The 16,468-nt window shown below is 42.0% G+C and overlaps 2 protein-coding genes across 9 annotated transcripts in view; one reads left to right on the forward strand and one right to left on the reverse strand.

Annotated features, from left to right (window-relative positions):
* Window positions 1-13,118, reverse strand: part of CEP250 (centrosomal protein 250) — an 84,379-nt gene extending 71,261 nt beyond the window's left edge. For 4 of the 6 annotated variants that reach the window (XM_042931124.1, XM_042931123.1, XM_042931117.1 and 1 more), the window contains exons 1-2: window positions 11,884-12,156; window positions 1,108-1,183 (exon numbers count right to left, since the gene is read on the reverse strand). The gene's annotated coding sequence lies outside the window, so the exon portion shown is untranslated. Of the gene's footprint in view, window positions 1-1,107; window positions 1,184-11,781; window positions 12,157-12,715 lie in introns of those variants that run through there. The other 2 variants (XM_042931120.1, XM_042931119.1) reach the window with 2 other exon arrangements.
* Window positions 12,203-16,468, forward strand: part of LOC122215618 (ubiquinol-cytochrome-c reductase complex assembly factor 1) — a 102,394-nt gene continuing 98,128 nt past the window's right edge. Inside the window, exon 1 of one of the 3 annotated variants that reach the window (XM_042931134.1) lies at window positions 12,203-12,462. In XM_042931134.1, coding sequence (XP_042787068.1) covers window positions 12,439-12,462 — 24 coding nt within the window. In that variant the 5' untranslated portion in view covers window positions 12,203-12,438. The remainder of the gene's footprint in view (window positions 12,463-16,468) is intronic. The other 2 variants (XM_042931133.1, XM_042931132.1) reach the window with 2 other exon arrangements.

Here is a 16,468-nt window from a genome sequence, read left to right on the forward strand (position 1 = left end):
CTTGGTACCTAGGAGCTTCCTTTCCCACCTCAACCTGCTCTAGAACTTGCTTTCACAAAAGAGCCACTCAGACTGTGTACCCTCCCCCTTTCCTCCCCAGACTATGGGGATCCAATCAGATCAGTGTGGGGTACAAGCCCTTCCATGCTAGCCATCCCATCAGCTCCCTCTTTGGACAATTATTTTCACCAGGCATCCACCTCCAGTGCCAGTCAGAACAAGTTGCATACTTGTATAGGACACTTCTGTGCAGAAGGGCACAAGGTTTGTATCATTCTTCAGGGTTCACAAACAGGCTCTCAGCTGAGGTTCACAAACATGCTCACGGCTCTGAAGGGCTCAAAAGGCAGCCCAGTTTCAAATTTCAGATCTGTCACTTAGAGTTAGAGGCCTTGGGCAAGTAACTTAATTCCATGAACCTTGGTTTCCTCATTTGTCGGGGTGGGGGGGAGGGTGGGAGAGGGGGAAGGGGTAGACAATATGCCTATTTCATAAGGCTAACTGGGGAGGATATGAAGGACACTCAACACAATGGCCAGCACAGAGGTAGCACTCGATGAATATTAACTGTTATCATTATTGTGCCTCCAGCAGTCCTGTGAAGCAAGCAGGGCAAGGACTATTACTCTCCATTTTTATAGACGAGGAAGCTGAAACCCAGAGAGGCGACTGCAGGCCTCCTGCATGTCTCAGTATTCTTTGTACCATTCTTGCTACTTCTCTGACCCCCCAATTCCACTGACTCCAGTCCTGGCAAGTAGTCAAATTACCTGCCTAGAGCTTCCCTTCCTGTTCCTAAAAGCTTCTCCTTGGAGGCACACGGTATGTTAGTTTCTGGGGAGAAATAGCTAAGCATATAGGTTAGGGCAGGAAAGATGAGAGGCCCATAGGGGTGGAAAGAGGTGAGGCTCCTAGTGCTCTGATGCCGCCTCTTAGTCCTTTCCACCTCTCTATGTCCCAGGCCCATAAGCAGAAGAATCTGCTTTTCTAGGGCTTGGAACACACAACTTTGGGAAGACTCTCAGACTTCATTTTGACTCCACAACTAGTTCTTTGCATCTGTATACACACATAAGGAAACAGAGTAAGAAAGGCTTAGTCACATACGCTTGGGAGTTGAGTGGATCTGGGTTTCGGTTCCAGTTCTAACACTTGCCGGCTGACCCTCTCTTGATCTCTCTGTCTGTAAAAGAGGGATAATAATATCAAATTTAATGGGCTTGGGATTTGGGAGAGGGGTTATTTATTCATTCCATCAACCTTTGATCCATTCATTCATTCCTTAATGAGTAAATATTTATTGAGGGTCTACTATGACCCAGATGCTGTGCTGAGCGTTGGGATAATAATAACAACCACAACTGTAAATGTTTATCAAGGGCTTATTATGTGCCAGGTACTGTGCTTAGCACTTTATCTGGATTCTCTTATCTTTCCATGACCATGTCCTCAAGTTCCATGCAAGAATGAAAGAGAAAATAAAGATCCTGAAGGATGCTAGGATGATAACATAATAGGCTGAATCAAAGGAGATGAAATAAAATGAGAATTAAAATTATTTAATATTTGTGTATTTATTAATATATATAATGTAAACATATAAAATTACCCATCAGAATGCATGAAACCCAGCATACAAGTACAGGATGTAAAAAAAAAAAATGTGATTTCACAACTTCAGATGGGAAAGAGATAGTGTTACAGGTAGCTCTGAATGGAGTTGAATCAACTGAATACAATGTGGATGCTTCAATGAAAATATAAGTGTGGGCTTCATTAATAAACATGTAATATACAAACCCAAGGAAGTTTTGGTTCTGCTCTGTGAGGCAGGACTTGGGAAGTGTCGGGATGGAGAGAGTAAGGGAGAAGCAAAGTCAAGGATGAATCCTATGGTTGTTTTGCTTGGGCAACTGGGTAGAAGGTGTGCCATATAACAACAACAAAAAAGAACACAGAAGGAGGAACAGATTTTGAGAGGAAGATGATGAGGTCAGTTTTGGACATGTCAGGTTTTAAGAACTCTTAAGACATTAACTTTAAATAGGAAAGGCAGAATTCTTTCATGAAATGATAAAAGGAAGAAAGGATACATGCACAGGATAAAAGCAGGTTTGTTGGTTGTGTGGTGGGAAGTCAAGTTTCATTCTGATGGCTTCTAATTTCTTTTTTTTTTAATTTTTAAATGTTTATTTATTTTTGAGAAAGAAAGAGACAGAGACAGAGACAGAGCACAAGCGGGGAAGGGGCAGAGAGACAGAATCCGAAGCAGGCTCTAGGCTCTGGGCTGTCAGCACAGAGTCCGATGTGGGGCTCAAACTCACAGACTACGAGATCATGACCTGAGCCAAAGTCGGACGCTCAACTGACTGAGCCACCCAGGTGCCCCTGATGGCTTCTAATTTCTATTTTCTCTGTGAAATAAGAGATCAGGCCATCTGTTCAGAGAGGTCAGAGTCAAGGTTTGAAGAATGTAGAATGTAGAAAAGTTTCCTATTATGGGTTTAATTGTATCGTTCAAAAAGGTATGTTAAAGCCCTAACCCTCATACTTGTGACTATGACCTTATTTGGCAAAAGGGTCTTTGCAGTTGTAATCAAGTTAAGGTGAGGTCGTTAGGCTGGGCCCAATATGACTGGAGTTCTTAGAAGAGAAGAGACACAGAGACTGACAGATAGGGAGAAGATCATGTGATGACAGATGAAGAGATTGGAGTTATGCAACTGTAAACTAAGAAACATCAAGGATTGCAGGCAATTGCCAGAAGCTAGGAAAAACCAAGGAGAGATCCTCCCCTAGAGCCTTCAGATAGAGCATGGTCTTGCCAATACCTTGATTTTGGATTTCCAGGCTCCAGAACTGTGAAACAATACGTTTCCATTGTTTTAAACCACCTGGTTTGTGTTGTTGTTGTTGTTGTTGTTGTTGTTGTTGTTATTGTTGCCATGGTAGCCCCAGGAAACTAATATAGTTATAAATAGCAGTTCTGGAGATAGCAAGCCTAGTTGAACATAACAGAGGTTGGATACCATATTTGGTGGTACTAATAAGCCCTTTGCATGATTTTCTTCAATAGTAGTCAATAATTTGGATGCAGGCATGGAATAAATGAACAATTACAGGGTTGGAGTCTTTCTAGATGAACAGGATAGAAGGATGTTTGAGCAAGGGAGTCGATATTGATAAGAGAACAATTAAAGTGATAGACCATAGGGTCTGAGCTAGATAGAAGTATAGAGAGGAGAAGGTTGACAGATTATAAAGAAAGAAGATAAAGCCTGGAGGTCTCATTGGGGTAAAATGACAGTTTATTGGCAGTAATAACTGAAAACTGAAAGAATAGGATGGTGAGAACACAGAATGGCATAAATTAAAAATTTCAGAATTAAAATGATTCCAGTGATAAAGTCCAGGAATTGTCCATGGGAGTGGGTGGCTGGACACTTCATAAAAATGGAACTATAATCATATAATATGTAGCCTCTTGTGATTGACTTTTTCATTTAGCATGTTTTCCAGGGTCATCCATATTGTAGCACTTATCAGTATTTCATTCCTTTTTATTGCTGAGTAACAATCCATTTTCTGAATATGCCACATTTTATTTATTCATCAGTTAATGAATATTTAGGTTGTTTCCAGTTTTTGGCTATTATGAATAATGCAGTGATGAACATTCATGTACAAGTTTTTGTGTGGACATATGTTTTAATTTTGACCTAGGAATTGAATTAGTGGCTTATACGGTAATTCTGTGTTTTCATTCCAAAGAACAGCCAACCAGACTTTTCCAGAACAGCTGTACCATTTTACGTTTCCATCAGTAATGTATGAGGGATCAAGTTTTTCCACATCCTTGCTAGCAATTTGTATTATATGTCTGCTTGGTTATAAGGCATCTAGTGGATATGAGAAGTGATATCTCATTGCATGTGTGTGTGTGTGTGTGTGTGTATGTGTATGTATATTGTTTACATTTCCCTAATGACTGCTGATGATCATCTTTTCATTAGCTTATTGACCATTTGTATACCTTCTTTGGAGAAATGTCCATTCAAATCCTTTGCCCATTTTTAATTGAGGGTTTATTTATTTTTTATCGAGTTGTAGAGTTCTTTATATATTCTAGGTACAAATCCCTTACCTGATATTTGATTTGCAAATATTTTCTCCCATTCTGTATCTTTTTACTTTCTTTTTTCTTTTTTTTTTTTTAAAGTTTATTTATTGGGGCACCTCAGTTGGTTAAGCGTCTGACTCTTGGTTTTGTCTCAGGTCATGATCTCATGGTGGTTCATGAGTTCAAGCCCCGCATCAGACTCTGTACTGATGGTTTGGAGTCTGCTTGGGAGTCTCTCTCTCCCTCTCTTTCTGCTTTTCTCCCTCTCTTTCTCTCTCTCTCTCTCAAATAAATAAACTTAAAAAAAAGTTATTTTGATAGAGAGCACAAATGGGGGAGAGGCAGAGACAGAGAAAGAGAGAGACAGAGAGAGACAGAGACAGATAGAGAGAGAGAGGGAGAGAGAGAGTATCCCAAGCAAGCTTGAGAGAAGCTCAATGTGGGGCTCAAACTCACAAACTGGGAGATCATGACCTGAGCCAAACGCCTAACCAACAGAGCCACCCAGGTGCCCCTCTTCGTTTTTTTTTTAAAGTTTATTTTTTATTTTCAGAGACAGAGTGTGTGTGTGCGAGCGTGGCTGTTGGGGAGGGGCAGAGAGAGAGAATCCCAAGCAGGCTCCATGCTGATAGTGTGAAGCCTAAGCAGGGCTCTAATTCAAGAATCATGAGATCATGACCAAAGCTGAAATCAAGAGTCAGAGGCTTAACTGATTGAGCCACCCAGCTGCCCCTTTACTTTCTTGATGGTATTATATATATATATATATATATATATATATATATTTTTTTTTTTTTTTTTTTTTTTTTTTTTTTTGTATTTTTTTTTAACATTTATTTATTTTTGAGACAGAGACAGAGCATGAACAGGGGAGGGTCAGAGGGAGAGGGAGACACAGAATCCGAAACAGGCTCCAGGCTCTGAGCTGTCAGCACAGAGCCTGACGCGGGGCTCAAACTCACGGACCGTGAGATCACGACCTGAGCCGAAGTCAGACGCTTAACCGACTGAGCCACCCAGGCGCCCCTCTTGATGGTATTTTGTAACACAAAATTTAAAATTTTTATGCAGTCCAATTTATTTTTCTTTTGTTATCCATGTTTTTGATACTGTATTTGAGAAGGTTTTATTGAGCACAAGATCACGAAAATTTACTTTAATGTTGTATTTTCTAAGAGTTTTATAGTTTAGCTTTTACATTTAGGTCTATGATCCATTTTGAGTTAACTTTCCATATGGTGTGGGATAGGAGTCCAACTTCATTCTTTTGCGTTGTTTTTTTTTAAATTGCAAATATGTAGGGGCGCCTGGGTGGCTCAGTCGGTTAAGCGTCCGACTTCGGCTCAGGTCGTGATCTCGCGGTCCGTGAGTCCGAGCCCCGCGTCGGGCTCTGTGCTGACAGCTCAGAGCCTGGGGCCTGTTTCGGATTCTGTGTCTCCCTCTCTCTCTCACCCTCCCCTGTTCATGCTCTGTCTCTCTCTGTCTCAAAAATAAATAAAACATTAAAAAAAAATTAAATTGCAAATATGTATTACACCCCTCCCCCAACTATAATATCCTTGAGGGAAAGGGCCAAGTTCTAGTTCCTTGTATTTTCTTTTTTTTTTAAATTAAACTATTTATTTTGAGAGAGAAAGAGAAAGAGAGAGAGAGTGTGTGTGTGACAGTGCCCATATGTCAGTGGGGGAGGGGCAGAGAGAGAGGGAGAGAGAGAATCCCAAGCAGGTTCCACACTGTCAGCATGGAGCACAACGCGGGGCTTGAGGGCTTGAACTCATGAACCATGAGATCATGACCCGAGCTGAAATCAGGAGTTGGTTGCTTAACTGACTGAGTCACCCGGGTGCCCCATAGTTCTTTGCACTGTCCATAAAACCAATGAGTAAATTTTTTTTGTGGAATACAATTGTGAGAGTGGCATGAATGTTTTTATTTCTTTTCTTTTCTTTTCTTTTCTTTTCTTTTCTTTTCTTTTCTTTTCTCGTTTATTATTTTTTAAATGTTTATTTTGAGAGAGAGAGTGAGTGAGAGAGCACATACACACCAGTGGGGGAGGAGCAGAGACAGAGAGAGAGGGAGAGACAGAATCCCAAGCAGGCCCAGTGCTGTCACGGCAGAACTGTGAGATTATGACCTGAGCCGAAATCAACAGTCAGATGCTTAACCAATTGAGCCACCGAGGTGCCTCAAATGTCTGAACTTCAATGTGGAGCCTCTAAGGGCAATCATGGGGATCCTGAGGGGTGGAAGCAGTACAGAGGAAGATGAAACATAGAGAGGGAGAGGGAGCTTTGGCAGAACAATGGAGATTGCTGAGGCTTCAGCCCGAGGGTTTAGGATGCAAGTTGCTGGCAAGCGCTGGCAGTGGAAAGCAGCTAAGCAGCCCTGGGGAGTTGAGACCAAGGAGCAGGGGGTGGAGTGCTGTGAAGGGCCTTATGGAACCCTGCAATCTCCATGGGTTCCAAGTTAGATAAACTTGTCCATACCCTCAGCCTGTTCCCAGAAAGTTCCTTCTACTTTCTGTCCTAACTGAAACTTGGCCTTCCTCTTTGAATATTATTTCCCCTGTAGCTTTCCTTCTCTGGGAGGGTGCTTGTCATTATTCTATACCCTGTGTGTGTTAAGACTGACAGTTGAGTTTTCAACCACTTGCTTTCCAATACTACCTTCAATCCATTACCCCTCTACCTGCTGCTCCTTCATGGCTCGTGCTATATGTTCACACTACTTCCACACTCATGGACACTCTCTGTTTATCGTAGACTTTGGCTTCAGACATAGAATATGCCTCTTCATTCCAAATCCAAGCATCATCCTAGGTAACCTCAATGTCTGTATGGATGACGCCTAAAACGTAGGACCTCGATTCTTTGCAGGCCTCCACCCCAGGGATTTTAACCTCTCCTTTACTTTAGCCACTTTCTTCCACAGTCACCCCCTGCATTTGGTCATCACTCAGAACAATTCTTACCCTAAAACTTTAAATTAAAAAAATTTCCAGGTGCCTGGGTGGCTCAGTCAGTGAGTGTCTGATTCTTGATTTTGGTTCAGGTCATGACCCCAGAGTTGTGGGACTGAGCTCCACAATGGGCTGCCTGCTAAGCATGGAGCCAGCTTGAGACTCTCTCTCCCTCTCTCTGTGTCCCCTACCCTGCTCACGTGTGCTCTCTGTTTCTCTAAAAATAAATAAATAAATAAATAATCTCACTGCTGCAACTTCTTATCCTTTAACCTCTCACTGAGTTTTCTCATTACATTTTTCTTTTACTCATTTGTCTCCTCTTCTTTCCTAACAGCTTCTTTGTCCCTATAAATCCTTCACTATACAGATTTCCTGGCCTATCACCTGAACGTTTTTCTTGACAATATCATTATTTTCTTTGTGCTGATGATATCCATTCCATGACCTGGAAAAACCTTAATCCTTTATTGAATCCAACTATCAGCTCTCTCCTCTGCTATTCCCAGGCTGGCAGATGATTTTGAAGAAAAATCACACAGAGGTAGGTTGGTGCTATTAAAATTTTTGCTCTTAAATGTACAAGAATATTCACAGAACATTCATAAGAACAACAACAACAAAAAGGAAACAAATACCTGTCAACTCTATCATATGATAGAACAGCTAATAAAAGGAAATGAACTGGATATATATAGAGCAACATATATAGAATAAAAAAACAACTGTTGAGTGAAAAAAAGGAAACAGCAAAATAAAACATAAGAATGCTGGGGCGCCTGGGTGGCTCAGTCGGTTGAGCATCCGACTTCAGCTCAGGTCACGATCTCGCGATCTCGCGGTCCGTAAGTTCGAGCCCCGCGTAGGGCTCTGGGCTGATGGCTCAGAGCCTGGAGGCTGCTTCCGATTCTGTGTCTCCCTCTCTCTCTGCTCCTCCCCCATTCATGTTCTGTCTCTCTCTCTATCTCAAAAATAAATAAACGTTAAAAAAAATTAAAAAAACAACAACAACATAAGAATGCTGTCAGTTAAGTTTAAAAAAAAAAAGAAAGAAAATCCACACCAGCCAGAATGACATATTTTCCAAGGAAATACATATATGTATGTGAAAGCATTAAAAAATATCTGGAAGGTGAGGTGCCTAGGTAGCTCAGTATGTCGAGTGTCCGGCTCTTGACTTTGGCTCAGATCATGATCTAATGGTTTGTGATTTAGAGCCCGCCTCGGGCTCTGCTCTGGCAGCACAGAACCTGCTTGGGATTCTGTCTGCTCTTTCTCTGCCCTTCCCTGCTTGCTCAGAATAAATAAAAATAAACTTAAAAAAAATATCTGGAGGAGCACCTGGGTGGCTCAGTTGGCTAGGCGTCTGACTTCGGCTCAGGTCATGATCTTGTGGTCTGTGGGTTTGAGCCCAGTGTCGGGCTCTGTGCTGACAGCTCGGAGCCTGGAGCCTGCTTCAGATTCTGTGTCTCCCTCTCTGTGCCCCCCCCCCCCAACTCTGTCTCTCAAAAATAAATAAATGTTAAAAAAATTTTAAAAATATCTGGAAGGAAATTAAATTTTAGAGAGGGTGGAAAGGATTGGGATGCAAGGTGGTCATATAAGGAACTTTAGCAGGCTAATTTAAAAAAAAAAATTTTTTTTAATGTTTATTTATTTTTGAGACAGAGAGAGACAGAGCATGAATGGGGGAGGGTCAGAGAGAGAGGGAGACACAGAATCCGAAGCAGGATCCAGGCTCCGAGCTGTCAGCACAGAGCCCGACGCGGGGCTCGAACTCACGGATAGCGAGATCATGACCTGAGCCAAAGTCGGACGCTCAACCGACTGAGCCACCCAGGCGCCCCAGCAGGCTAATTTTTATAGAAAAGAATGTAATCATACATCACCTTTTAATTTAAAATTAATTAATAAAATTTAAAAAATGAAGAATTATCAACTTCACTAGATCCTCCATGTTCCACTGGCCCCTTTTTCTTTTGTTCTTCTTCCTTTTAAAATATTTATTTATTTATTTTGAGCGAGAGAGAGAGAGAGAGAGATCTCACAAATGGTGAGATCATGACCTGAGCCAAAATCAAGAGTCAGACACTCAACCCACTGAGCCACTCAGGTGCCCCTCTCTTATCTCCTTTTAATATATGATGCCACTTGTCCTAATGTATGTGTAGAAGCATTACACCATTGTAATGCTACACATAAGCTACTGATTTGAATGCAGGAAGCATCTTTATTTTGGCTTATAAAATCCTTCATATGGAAGATTGATGAGGGAAATCTTCCATTTTATATAAAAACAAAGCTAAATTTATTTACAAAATAAAAATTATTAGTATTTGGAGACTATTAGTCTGCTAATAGATCTTCTCTTTTCACATTTACCCCTCTCTGATCCATCTCTATATAGTAGTCAACGTCAGCTTCTTAAATGTGAGCCAGTTAGCCCTCCCCTGCTTATTATCCTCCAATGGTTCCAACTGTACTTAGAATAAAATACAGACTTCATCTAGAAGTCCTTGCAGAATTTAGTCTCTGCCTATCTTATCTCTTTAAATTAATTCAGATTAATTTTAATGCCACACTGGTTTTCTTTGGATTCTTTTTTTAAATGTTTATTTATTTTGAGAGAGAGAGAGAGAGAGAGAGAGAGAGAGCAGGGGAGGGGCAGAGAGATGGAGGAGAGAATCTTAAGCAGGTTCCATACCTAGTTTGGAGCCCAACATGGGGCTCAATCCCATGACCCTGGGATCATGATCTGAGCTTAAATCAAGAGTGGAACGCTCAACTGACTGAGCCAGAACCACCCAGGCACCCCTTCTTTGGATTCTTTTAAAAAATTTTTTAATATTTTTTATTAGAGAGAGAGTGAGAGAGACAGAGAGAGAGAGAGAGAGAGACAGAGAGAGCACACGCATGAGCAAGGGAGAAGGGCAGAGGGAGAGGGATAGAGAATCTCAAGCAGGATCTGACTGTCAGTGCAGAGCCTGACATGGGGCTCAAACTCACTGTGAGATCATGACCTGAGCCAAAATCAACAGTCAGACACTCAGGACTGAGCCACCAAGACACCCCTGTTTTTAAAAATTGAAGTATAGTTGACATATACTTCAACATAATGTACATAAATGTACATAATGTACATAATGTACAACATAATGTACATAAATGTACAACATAGTGATTTCACAACTCTACACGTTACTCGATGCTTACCATGGTAAGTGCAGTCACCATCTGTCACCATACAAAGTTACAATATTGTTTTTTTTAAGTTTATTTATTTTGAGAGAGAGAGAGAGAGAGAGTGCGAAGCAGAGAGAGAATCCCAAGCAGGTTCCATGCTGTCAGTACAGAGCCTGACGTGGGGCTTGAACTCACTAACCGTGAGATCATGACCTGAGCCAAATTCAAGAGTTGGGTGCTTTAACTGACTGAGCCACCAGGCGCCCCACAATATTATTGATTAATATGTTGTACTTTTCATCTCTGTGACTTATTTCATACCTGGAATTTGTTTAAATGTTTATTTTTGAAAGAGAGAGAGAGAGAGAGAGAGAGAGAGAGAGAGAGAGAATGAGCAAGGGAGGAGCAGAGAGAAAGGAGGACAGAGGATTTGAAGTGGGCTCTATGCTGATAGCCGCAAGCCTGACAGCAGTGAGCCCGATGCTGGGCTTGTACGTGTTCTGAGCCGAAGTCAGACACTCAACTGGGCCCATAACTGGGATTTTTTTAACCTCTTAATTCCCTTCACCTATTTTACCCATCCCCCCGCCCCCACTGGCAGCTACCAGTTTTCTGTATTTATGACTCTGTTTCTGCTTTCGTACTTGTTTTGTTTTTAGATTCCACATACAAGTGAAATCCTATGGTATTTGTTTTTCTCTGTCATACTATTTCACTTAACATAATACCCCCTAGCTTTATTCATGTTGTTGAAGATGGTAAGATCTCAGTCTTTTTTATGGCTGAGTAACATTTCATTGCATATACCCTACATCTTCTTTATTCCTTTGTGGATAGACACTTAGGTTGCTTCCATATCTTGACTATTGTAAATAATGTTGCAATAAACATAGGGGTGCATATATCTTTTTGCATTAGTGTTTTTCTTTCTTTTTTTTTATTTTTTTTATTTTTTAATATATGAAATTTACAGTGTTTTTCTTTCTGGTAAATACCCAATTCTTTCACTTCTTGAAATAAACCCTTATTCTTTCCTATCTTGGGACTCTTGTCCTGGAATCTTTCTTCCCTCTCTCATCACCCAACATTTGCTGATAAAATAGCATGTTCAAAGTCACTTCCCATGGCTAGCTCCTTCTCATCCTTTGGGTCTCAACTTACATGTCACCTCCTCAGACAGGCCTTACCTGGCCATGTTATCTAAAGTGTAGTTTCCCATATTATTCTCAAGTTTAGCTCTTTGTTTCCTTCAAAGCACTTCCCACGTATTTTAATTATTTTATTTTTTCCTTGGTTTACTAGATTTTGTGTGCCCCCTTCACCAGTCTAGAGCTCCACAAAGCCATTATACACCTGTCTTGTGACCAGCACATAGTGAACATTCACTGGGTCTTTGTTGACTGAATGGAGAGGAAGTCTTTTAACATCCTCCCCATCTGCTCCCAGTCAACCCCAGGAGCATCTACTGCTCTTGGGATACAGTGGAAGAGGTCCACCAGCCAAGGTGATTCTCTCCCACCTCCTCAAGAAACTCCTTGTATCCTTGATTCCTTCTTCTGTGCCTTCACCTTCACAATTATTTCCTATCAAAACTCAAAGATGTTCACATTAAACAACCAACCGGCCAGAAACCCCAAAAGTTCCTTCCTCTTCAGGCCTCGGGTCAGCACGTGACTGCCCTCTTGACTTTCAGGACTCAGCTGAACACTCTCCTGTGTTCCTCTACAACAACTTCTCAGACTCGTTTTTTGGGAGCTCTTCAATATTGGGATCCCCCAAAGTCCTGTTTTTTTTCACCCCCCAGTGAAAAGGGGAGGTATTCCCGTGGGGGAAGAGTCTGGGAAAGAAGAATTCTGACAACGGGGCGCTGAGGAGTGAGGCTGGGTGAAGGAGACGTAAGTGGTTAAGGAGAGAGCTATGAAAAGCGCAAGGCTATTGGTCAAGGAGGACAGGTGCAGCGGGGAAGACGTGAGTCTCTGTGACGTGTCACAGGGGTAAGACGGGAGAACGGGAGGCGCGCGCCAGGTCGGGGAAAGTGCGCGCTCTTGAGCGCAGGCGCCTCTGTGCGCCTGCGCCGCCGTTGCCAGGTACCGCCGGCGAAAGGACAACAACAAGGGGAGGGGGCAGCGGGGACTCCGGAAGGCCACTCTTTACCCGGAAGTGGTTGCAGAGGAACATGGCGTTGCTGGTGCGAGTCCTTGTGAGTGAGGGAATAATTTTCTGCGGTCGCCCCCAGGGTTGGAGTCGGAAAGGGCAGGGCGGGAGAAGCTGCAGGAGAGTGCAGGAGGGGAGCCTGGGTGGCAGCGAGGCTGCGCGGTCGCCTTTCTGCGGGGAAACTGAGGCAGCTGCCCACTTTCCCCTACCCTCGGTTTGATGGTGGCTTCCCCGTTTTTAGAGGAGGGAGGGAGTGACATCGGACCTAAATCTGGCGAAGTTTGCTTTTCCTCACTTACCTCTTGCGACCGCTCTCCCTCAGGGAGAGGCAGCACGTGGGGGCACTGATTGGAGTTTTCGGGAGGCCTGGGTTCCTGTTTCTGTTCTGTCACTGATTCCCAGTGTGACCTTGGGCAAATCACTTTCGGGTCTCAGTGTCCCGACGGGAAAAATGAGGACGTTAATCTGCAGTTCCTTCGGTTTCCGAGATTCTCTGGGTTTGTTTCCGAGGCCAATCAGTAAGACGATTCTTAGCTGTACAGTTAAGTGGAATACTGTTTCAGGTTATGAGATTGAAAGCTGCACGCAAACCGAGCTCATACTCTGCCGAGCACAGTGTATGGCACACCGTAGGTGTTCAATAAATGTTGAAGGAATTAACGAAGTGAGGAAGGAATTACTTGACTTCTTAGCACTCTTGGGAGAAACTACGGCCCTTGTGATTCAGCCCCTATCCTTCTAGCATACTCTGACATCTGGGAATTCAAGGAGAAAGAAAGTGGCGGCAGGAAAAGGTTAGGATGATACATACAGAACCTAGTTACTAATCATTGAGTGATGGGAGGGTTTATCATTTTAGCTAGTCTTTCAGAAATTGGGTCAAGGACATTGTTTTTCGTAGCAGACACTGCCCATTCCTGCCTCTGGCTATAGTGTGAGTTATTTACACTTATGTTTCTAATCTTTTTATATATGGTTTATAAGAACTGCAATTTTATGTCTTGTATTTCTTGTCAGCCTAGCAAAGTGCGGTACTCTCTGTTCCTGCTCAGTAATTGTTTGAAGAATAGCTCATATAACCTACAGAAAGATTCACTTAGTGAAGTAATTGTTGATGCCAGGGCAGAAATTGATTCAGATCTGAGAACTGCAGGAGAAATGGCAAGTAGGATGTCCTAAATTATTACACTTTTAAGATGGATATGTCAGGAAAAAGATGAAAAGTTTATTGGGCTATATACCTGAAATGAACACCTTGATTTATCTTGGAAGTTAGGGCCTGCCTGATATATTAACTATTCTTGCCCCTGAGTGTGTGGACCGTTGGAGGTTTATTTCTTCTTAGGTGGTAGCATCCATAGACACCACCTAACTGCCCTCTGTTTGTCATATTTTTTGCTATTTATTTCTTTCTGCTCATCCTTTTAGATAAAAAGCAAGTTTAGATAAGGAAAAGTCACTTTTACTTTATACTATGAATCTTTAAAAGTTTCTTATTATATGATATAATGTGCTGTGTGACAAAGCAATGGAATCTCCCCTAATACTAGTTGAAAGTGACAGTAAACATGAAAGCAGCAGATATTTATTGATTACCTATTCTGAAGAGGCATTTGGGTTAGGTGCTGAGGAATTCACAAATATCGGGAATCTACCTTCTAGGAATCTGAAGAGCCTTGGTTGAAAGTGTGGCTCTATTACTTATTATGTGTTACCTGGAGCCAGTCCCCTAACTTCTCTGAGCCTCAGATTTCCTTAACAGTAAGTTTGATAGGATTGATCAGAAAATCAGTTGATACAGGTGACATTTAAGTGCTTTTCTTCTCTTCCTTTTAGTTCAGCACCTGTTTTGAGAGTACTGCATTCTGGGAACTATCCAAGGAACTGAGGATGAAAATCATAGACCTCTGTCTGAAGTTTATAGTCTAACAGGAGAGACAGAAAAGAGAACTCCTAATACAATACTTGAAATGCTGTGATAGAAGTTTGTACCAGGTGCTTTAGGAGCAGAGTAGAGACATACTAAACCAGCTTGAGGATAAGCATCCATCAGGGAGTGATGCCTGAACTAAATGAGAGCATTAGAGAAGGGGAAAGAGAGCATATGCTACTAATGCCAGATAACCAAGAACTGTATGTGACTCTGTTTGGCTTGACTTGGGCACTTATGGTGAAATGGCAGGATTCAGGGCCTTGTGTCTCATGGTTAGGATTAGAGGTTTATCCTGAGGCACAGGGGACCCTTTGAAATGTTTTAAGCAAGGGAAGATTTATTTTTAAAGTTTTTTTTTTTTTTTCAAATAATTTTCATTTTTGGATTTTATTTTTCAAATAATTTTCAAGTTGAAACCAACCCAATCTTCATTTTAAAGTTTCTCTCCTGCCTATAGTATAAACCACTGGGGTACTTCTATAGGCTGAGACCCTGAGTCCTTCAAATGGGTTGAGGAGTTGCATCATGGGTAAACTACAAATGCACACTGAGGAGCTTTGAATAGTGCTATCAGCTTTGAGCTGATAGCAGCTCAGTGTCTAGGCTGGTTTCCTGTGGTTGCCAGTTTTTTGCCTGGCCCTGGAGACTGGGTTCTAGGACAAGGTTATGCACTCCCTGACCTTTTGGTACTTGTGCTGGATACAGACAGGTAGTCCTTGATGGCGATGTATACATATTACTTGGTGTCATCTATAATGCTGTAGATGGCATCTATGTCAAAGCTTCTGTTTTTAATGCAAAAGAGTTTGTTTTTAAAGGGTTTTTTGATATTTACTCTTTTTTCATTTAAATTTTTAAAGTTAATAATTGATGTACAGTGTTGCACTTATTTAATTATATAATTTGATAACTGTTTAAAAAATTTTTTTAATGTTTTATTTTATTTTTGAGAGAGAGAGAGAGAGAGAGAGGGAGAGAGACAGAGTGCAAGCAGAGGAGGGGCAGAGAGAGAGGGAGACACAGAATCCGAAGCAGGCTCCAGGCTCTGAACTGTCAGCACGGAGCCAAATGCAGGGCTCAAACTCAGATCATGACCTGAACCGAAGTCGGACGCTTAACCCCCGATAACTGTTAACATAGGTATACACTTGAAAAGCTATCACCACAATAAAAATAATGAACATATCTGTCAGTCTCCAAAATTTCTTTGTACTCTTTTGCAGTCCTTTTCTCCTCTTCTCTCCTGTACCACTACTGATGAGGGGAACACTTTAGTTTCTTTCTTTCTTTCTTTTTTTTTATTAAAAAAAAAATTAAAAATATTTATTTATTTTCGAGAGAGAGGCAGAGTGTGAGGGGGGAAGTGCAGAGAGAGAGGGAGACACAGAATCTGAAACGGGCTCTAGGCTCTGAGCTTTCAGCACAGAGCCCAACACAGGGCTCAAACTCATGAACCATGAGATCATGACCTGAGGCAAAGTTGGACACTTAACCAACTGAGCCACCCAGTTGCCCCTAGTTTCTTTTATCATTTTTAAATTGAAATTTACAATTTTCATTTTGAAAGTGTAAAAAAAGTAAAAAAAAACCAAAACATATAAACACTTATATCCACTAGGAGATTTTTGCTTTAATATATCCCTGTAGCAGTTGTGGAAGGATCAGTCAGAGTAGGCTGAGGTTCGGGTCCCAAAGTCCAGCCAGAACTACTCACGTAATCTTGGAAGAAGTAGAAGGCCTGTACTAAGAGGAGGCAGGGAAAGTGTGGTTATAGAGGAAGGGATGATTTCTTTTTTTTTTTTCAATGTTTTTTTTATTTTTGGGACAGAGAGAGACAGAGCATGAACGGGGGAGGGGCAGAGAGAGAGGGAGACACAGAATCGGAAACAGGCTCCAGGCTCCGAGCCATCAGCCCAGAGCCTGACGCGGGGCTCGAACTCACGGAGCGCGAGATCGTGACCTGGCTGAAGTCGGACGCTTAACCGACTGCGCCACCCAGGCGCCCCAGAGGAAGGGATGATTTCAACAAGTATTGAGGAAACAGAGTCTACAGGGTTTGGTGGAAGGTTAGATATTGAGGGTGAGGGAGAGGGGTGTCTAACAGTGAGTCCTAGGTCTG

Source organism: Panthera leo, chromosome A3, assembly GCF_018350215.1.
Source record: "Panthera leo isolate Ple1 chromosome A3, P.leo_Ple1_pat1.1, whole genome shotgun sequence".
Classification (NCBI taxonomy): Eukaryota; Metazoa; Chordata; class Mammalia; order Carnivora; family Felidae; genus Panthera; species Panthera leo.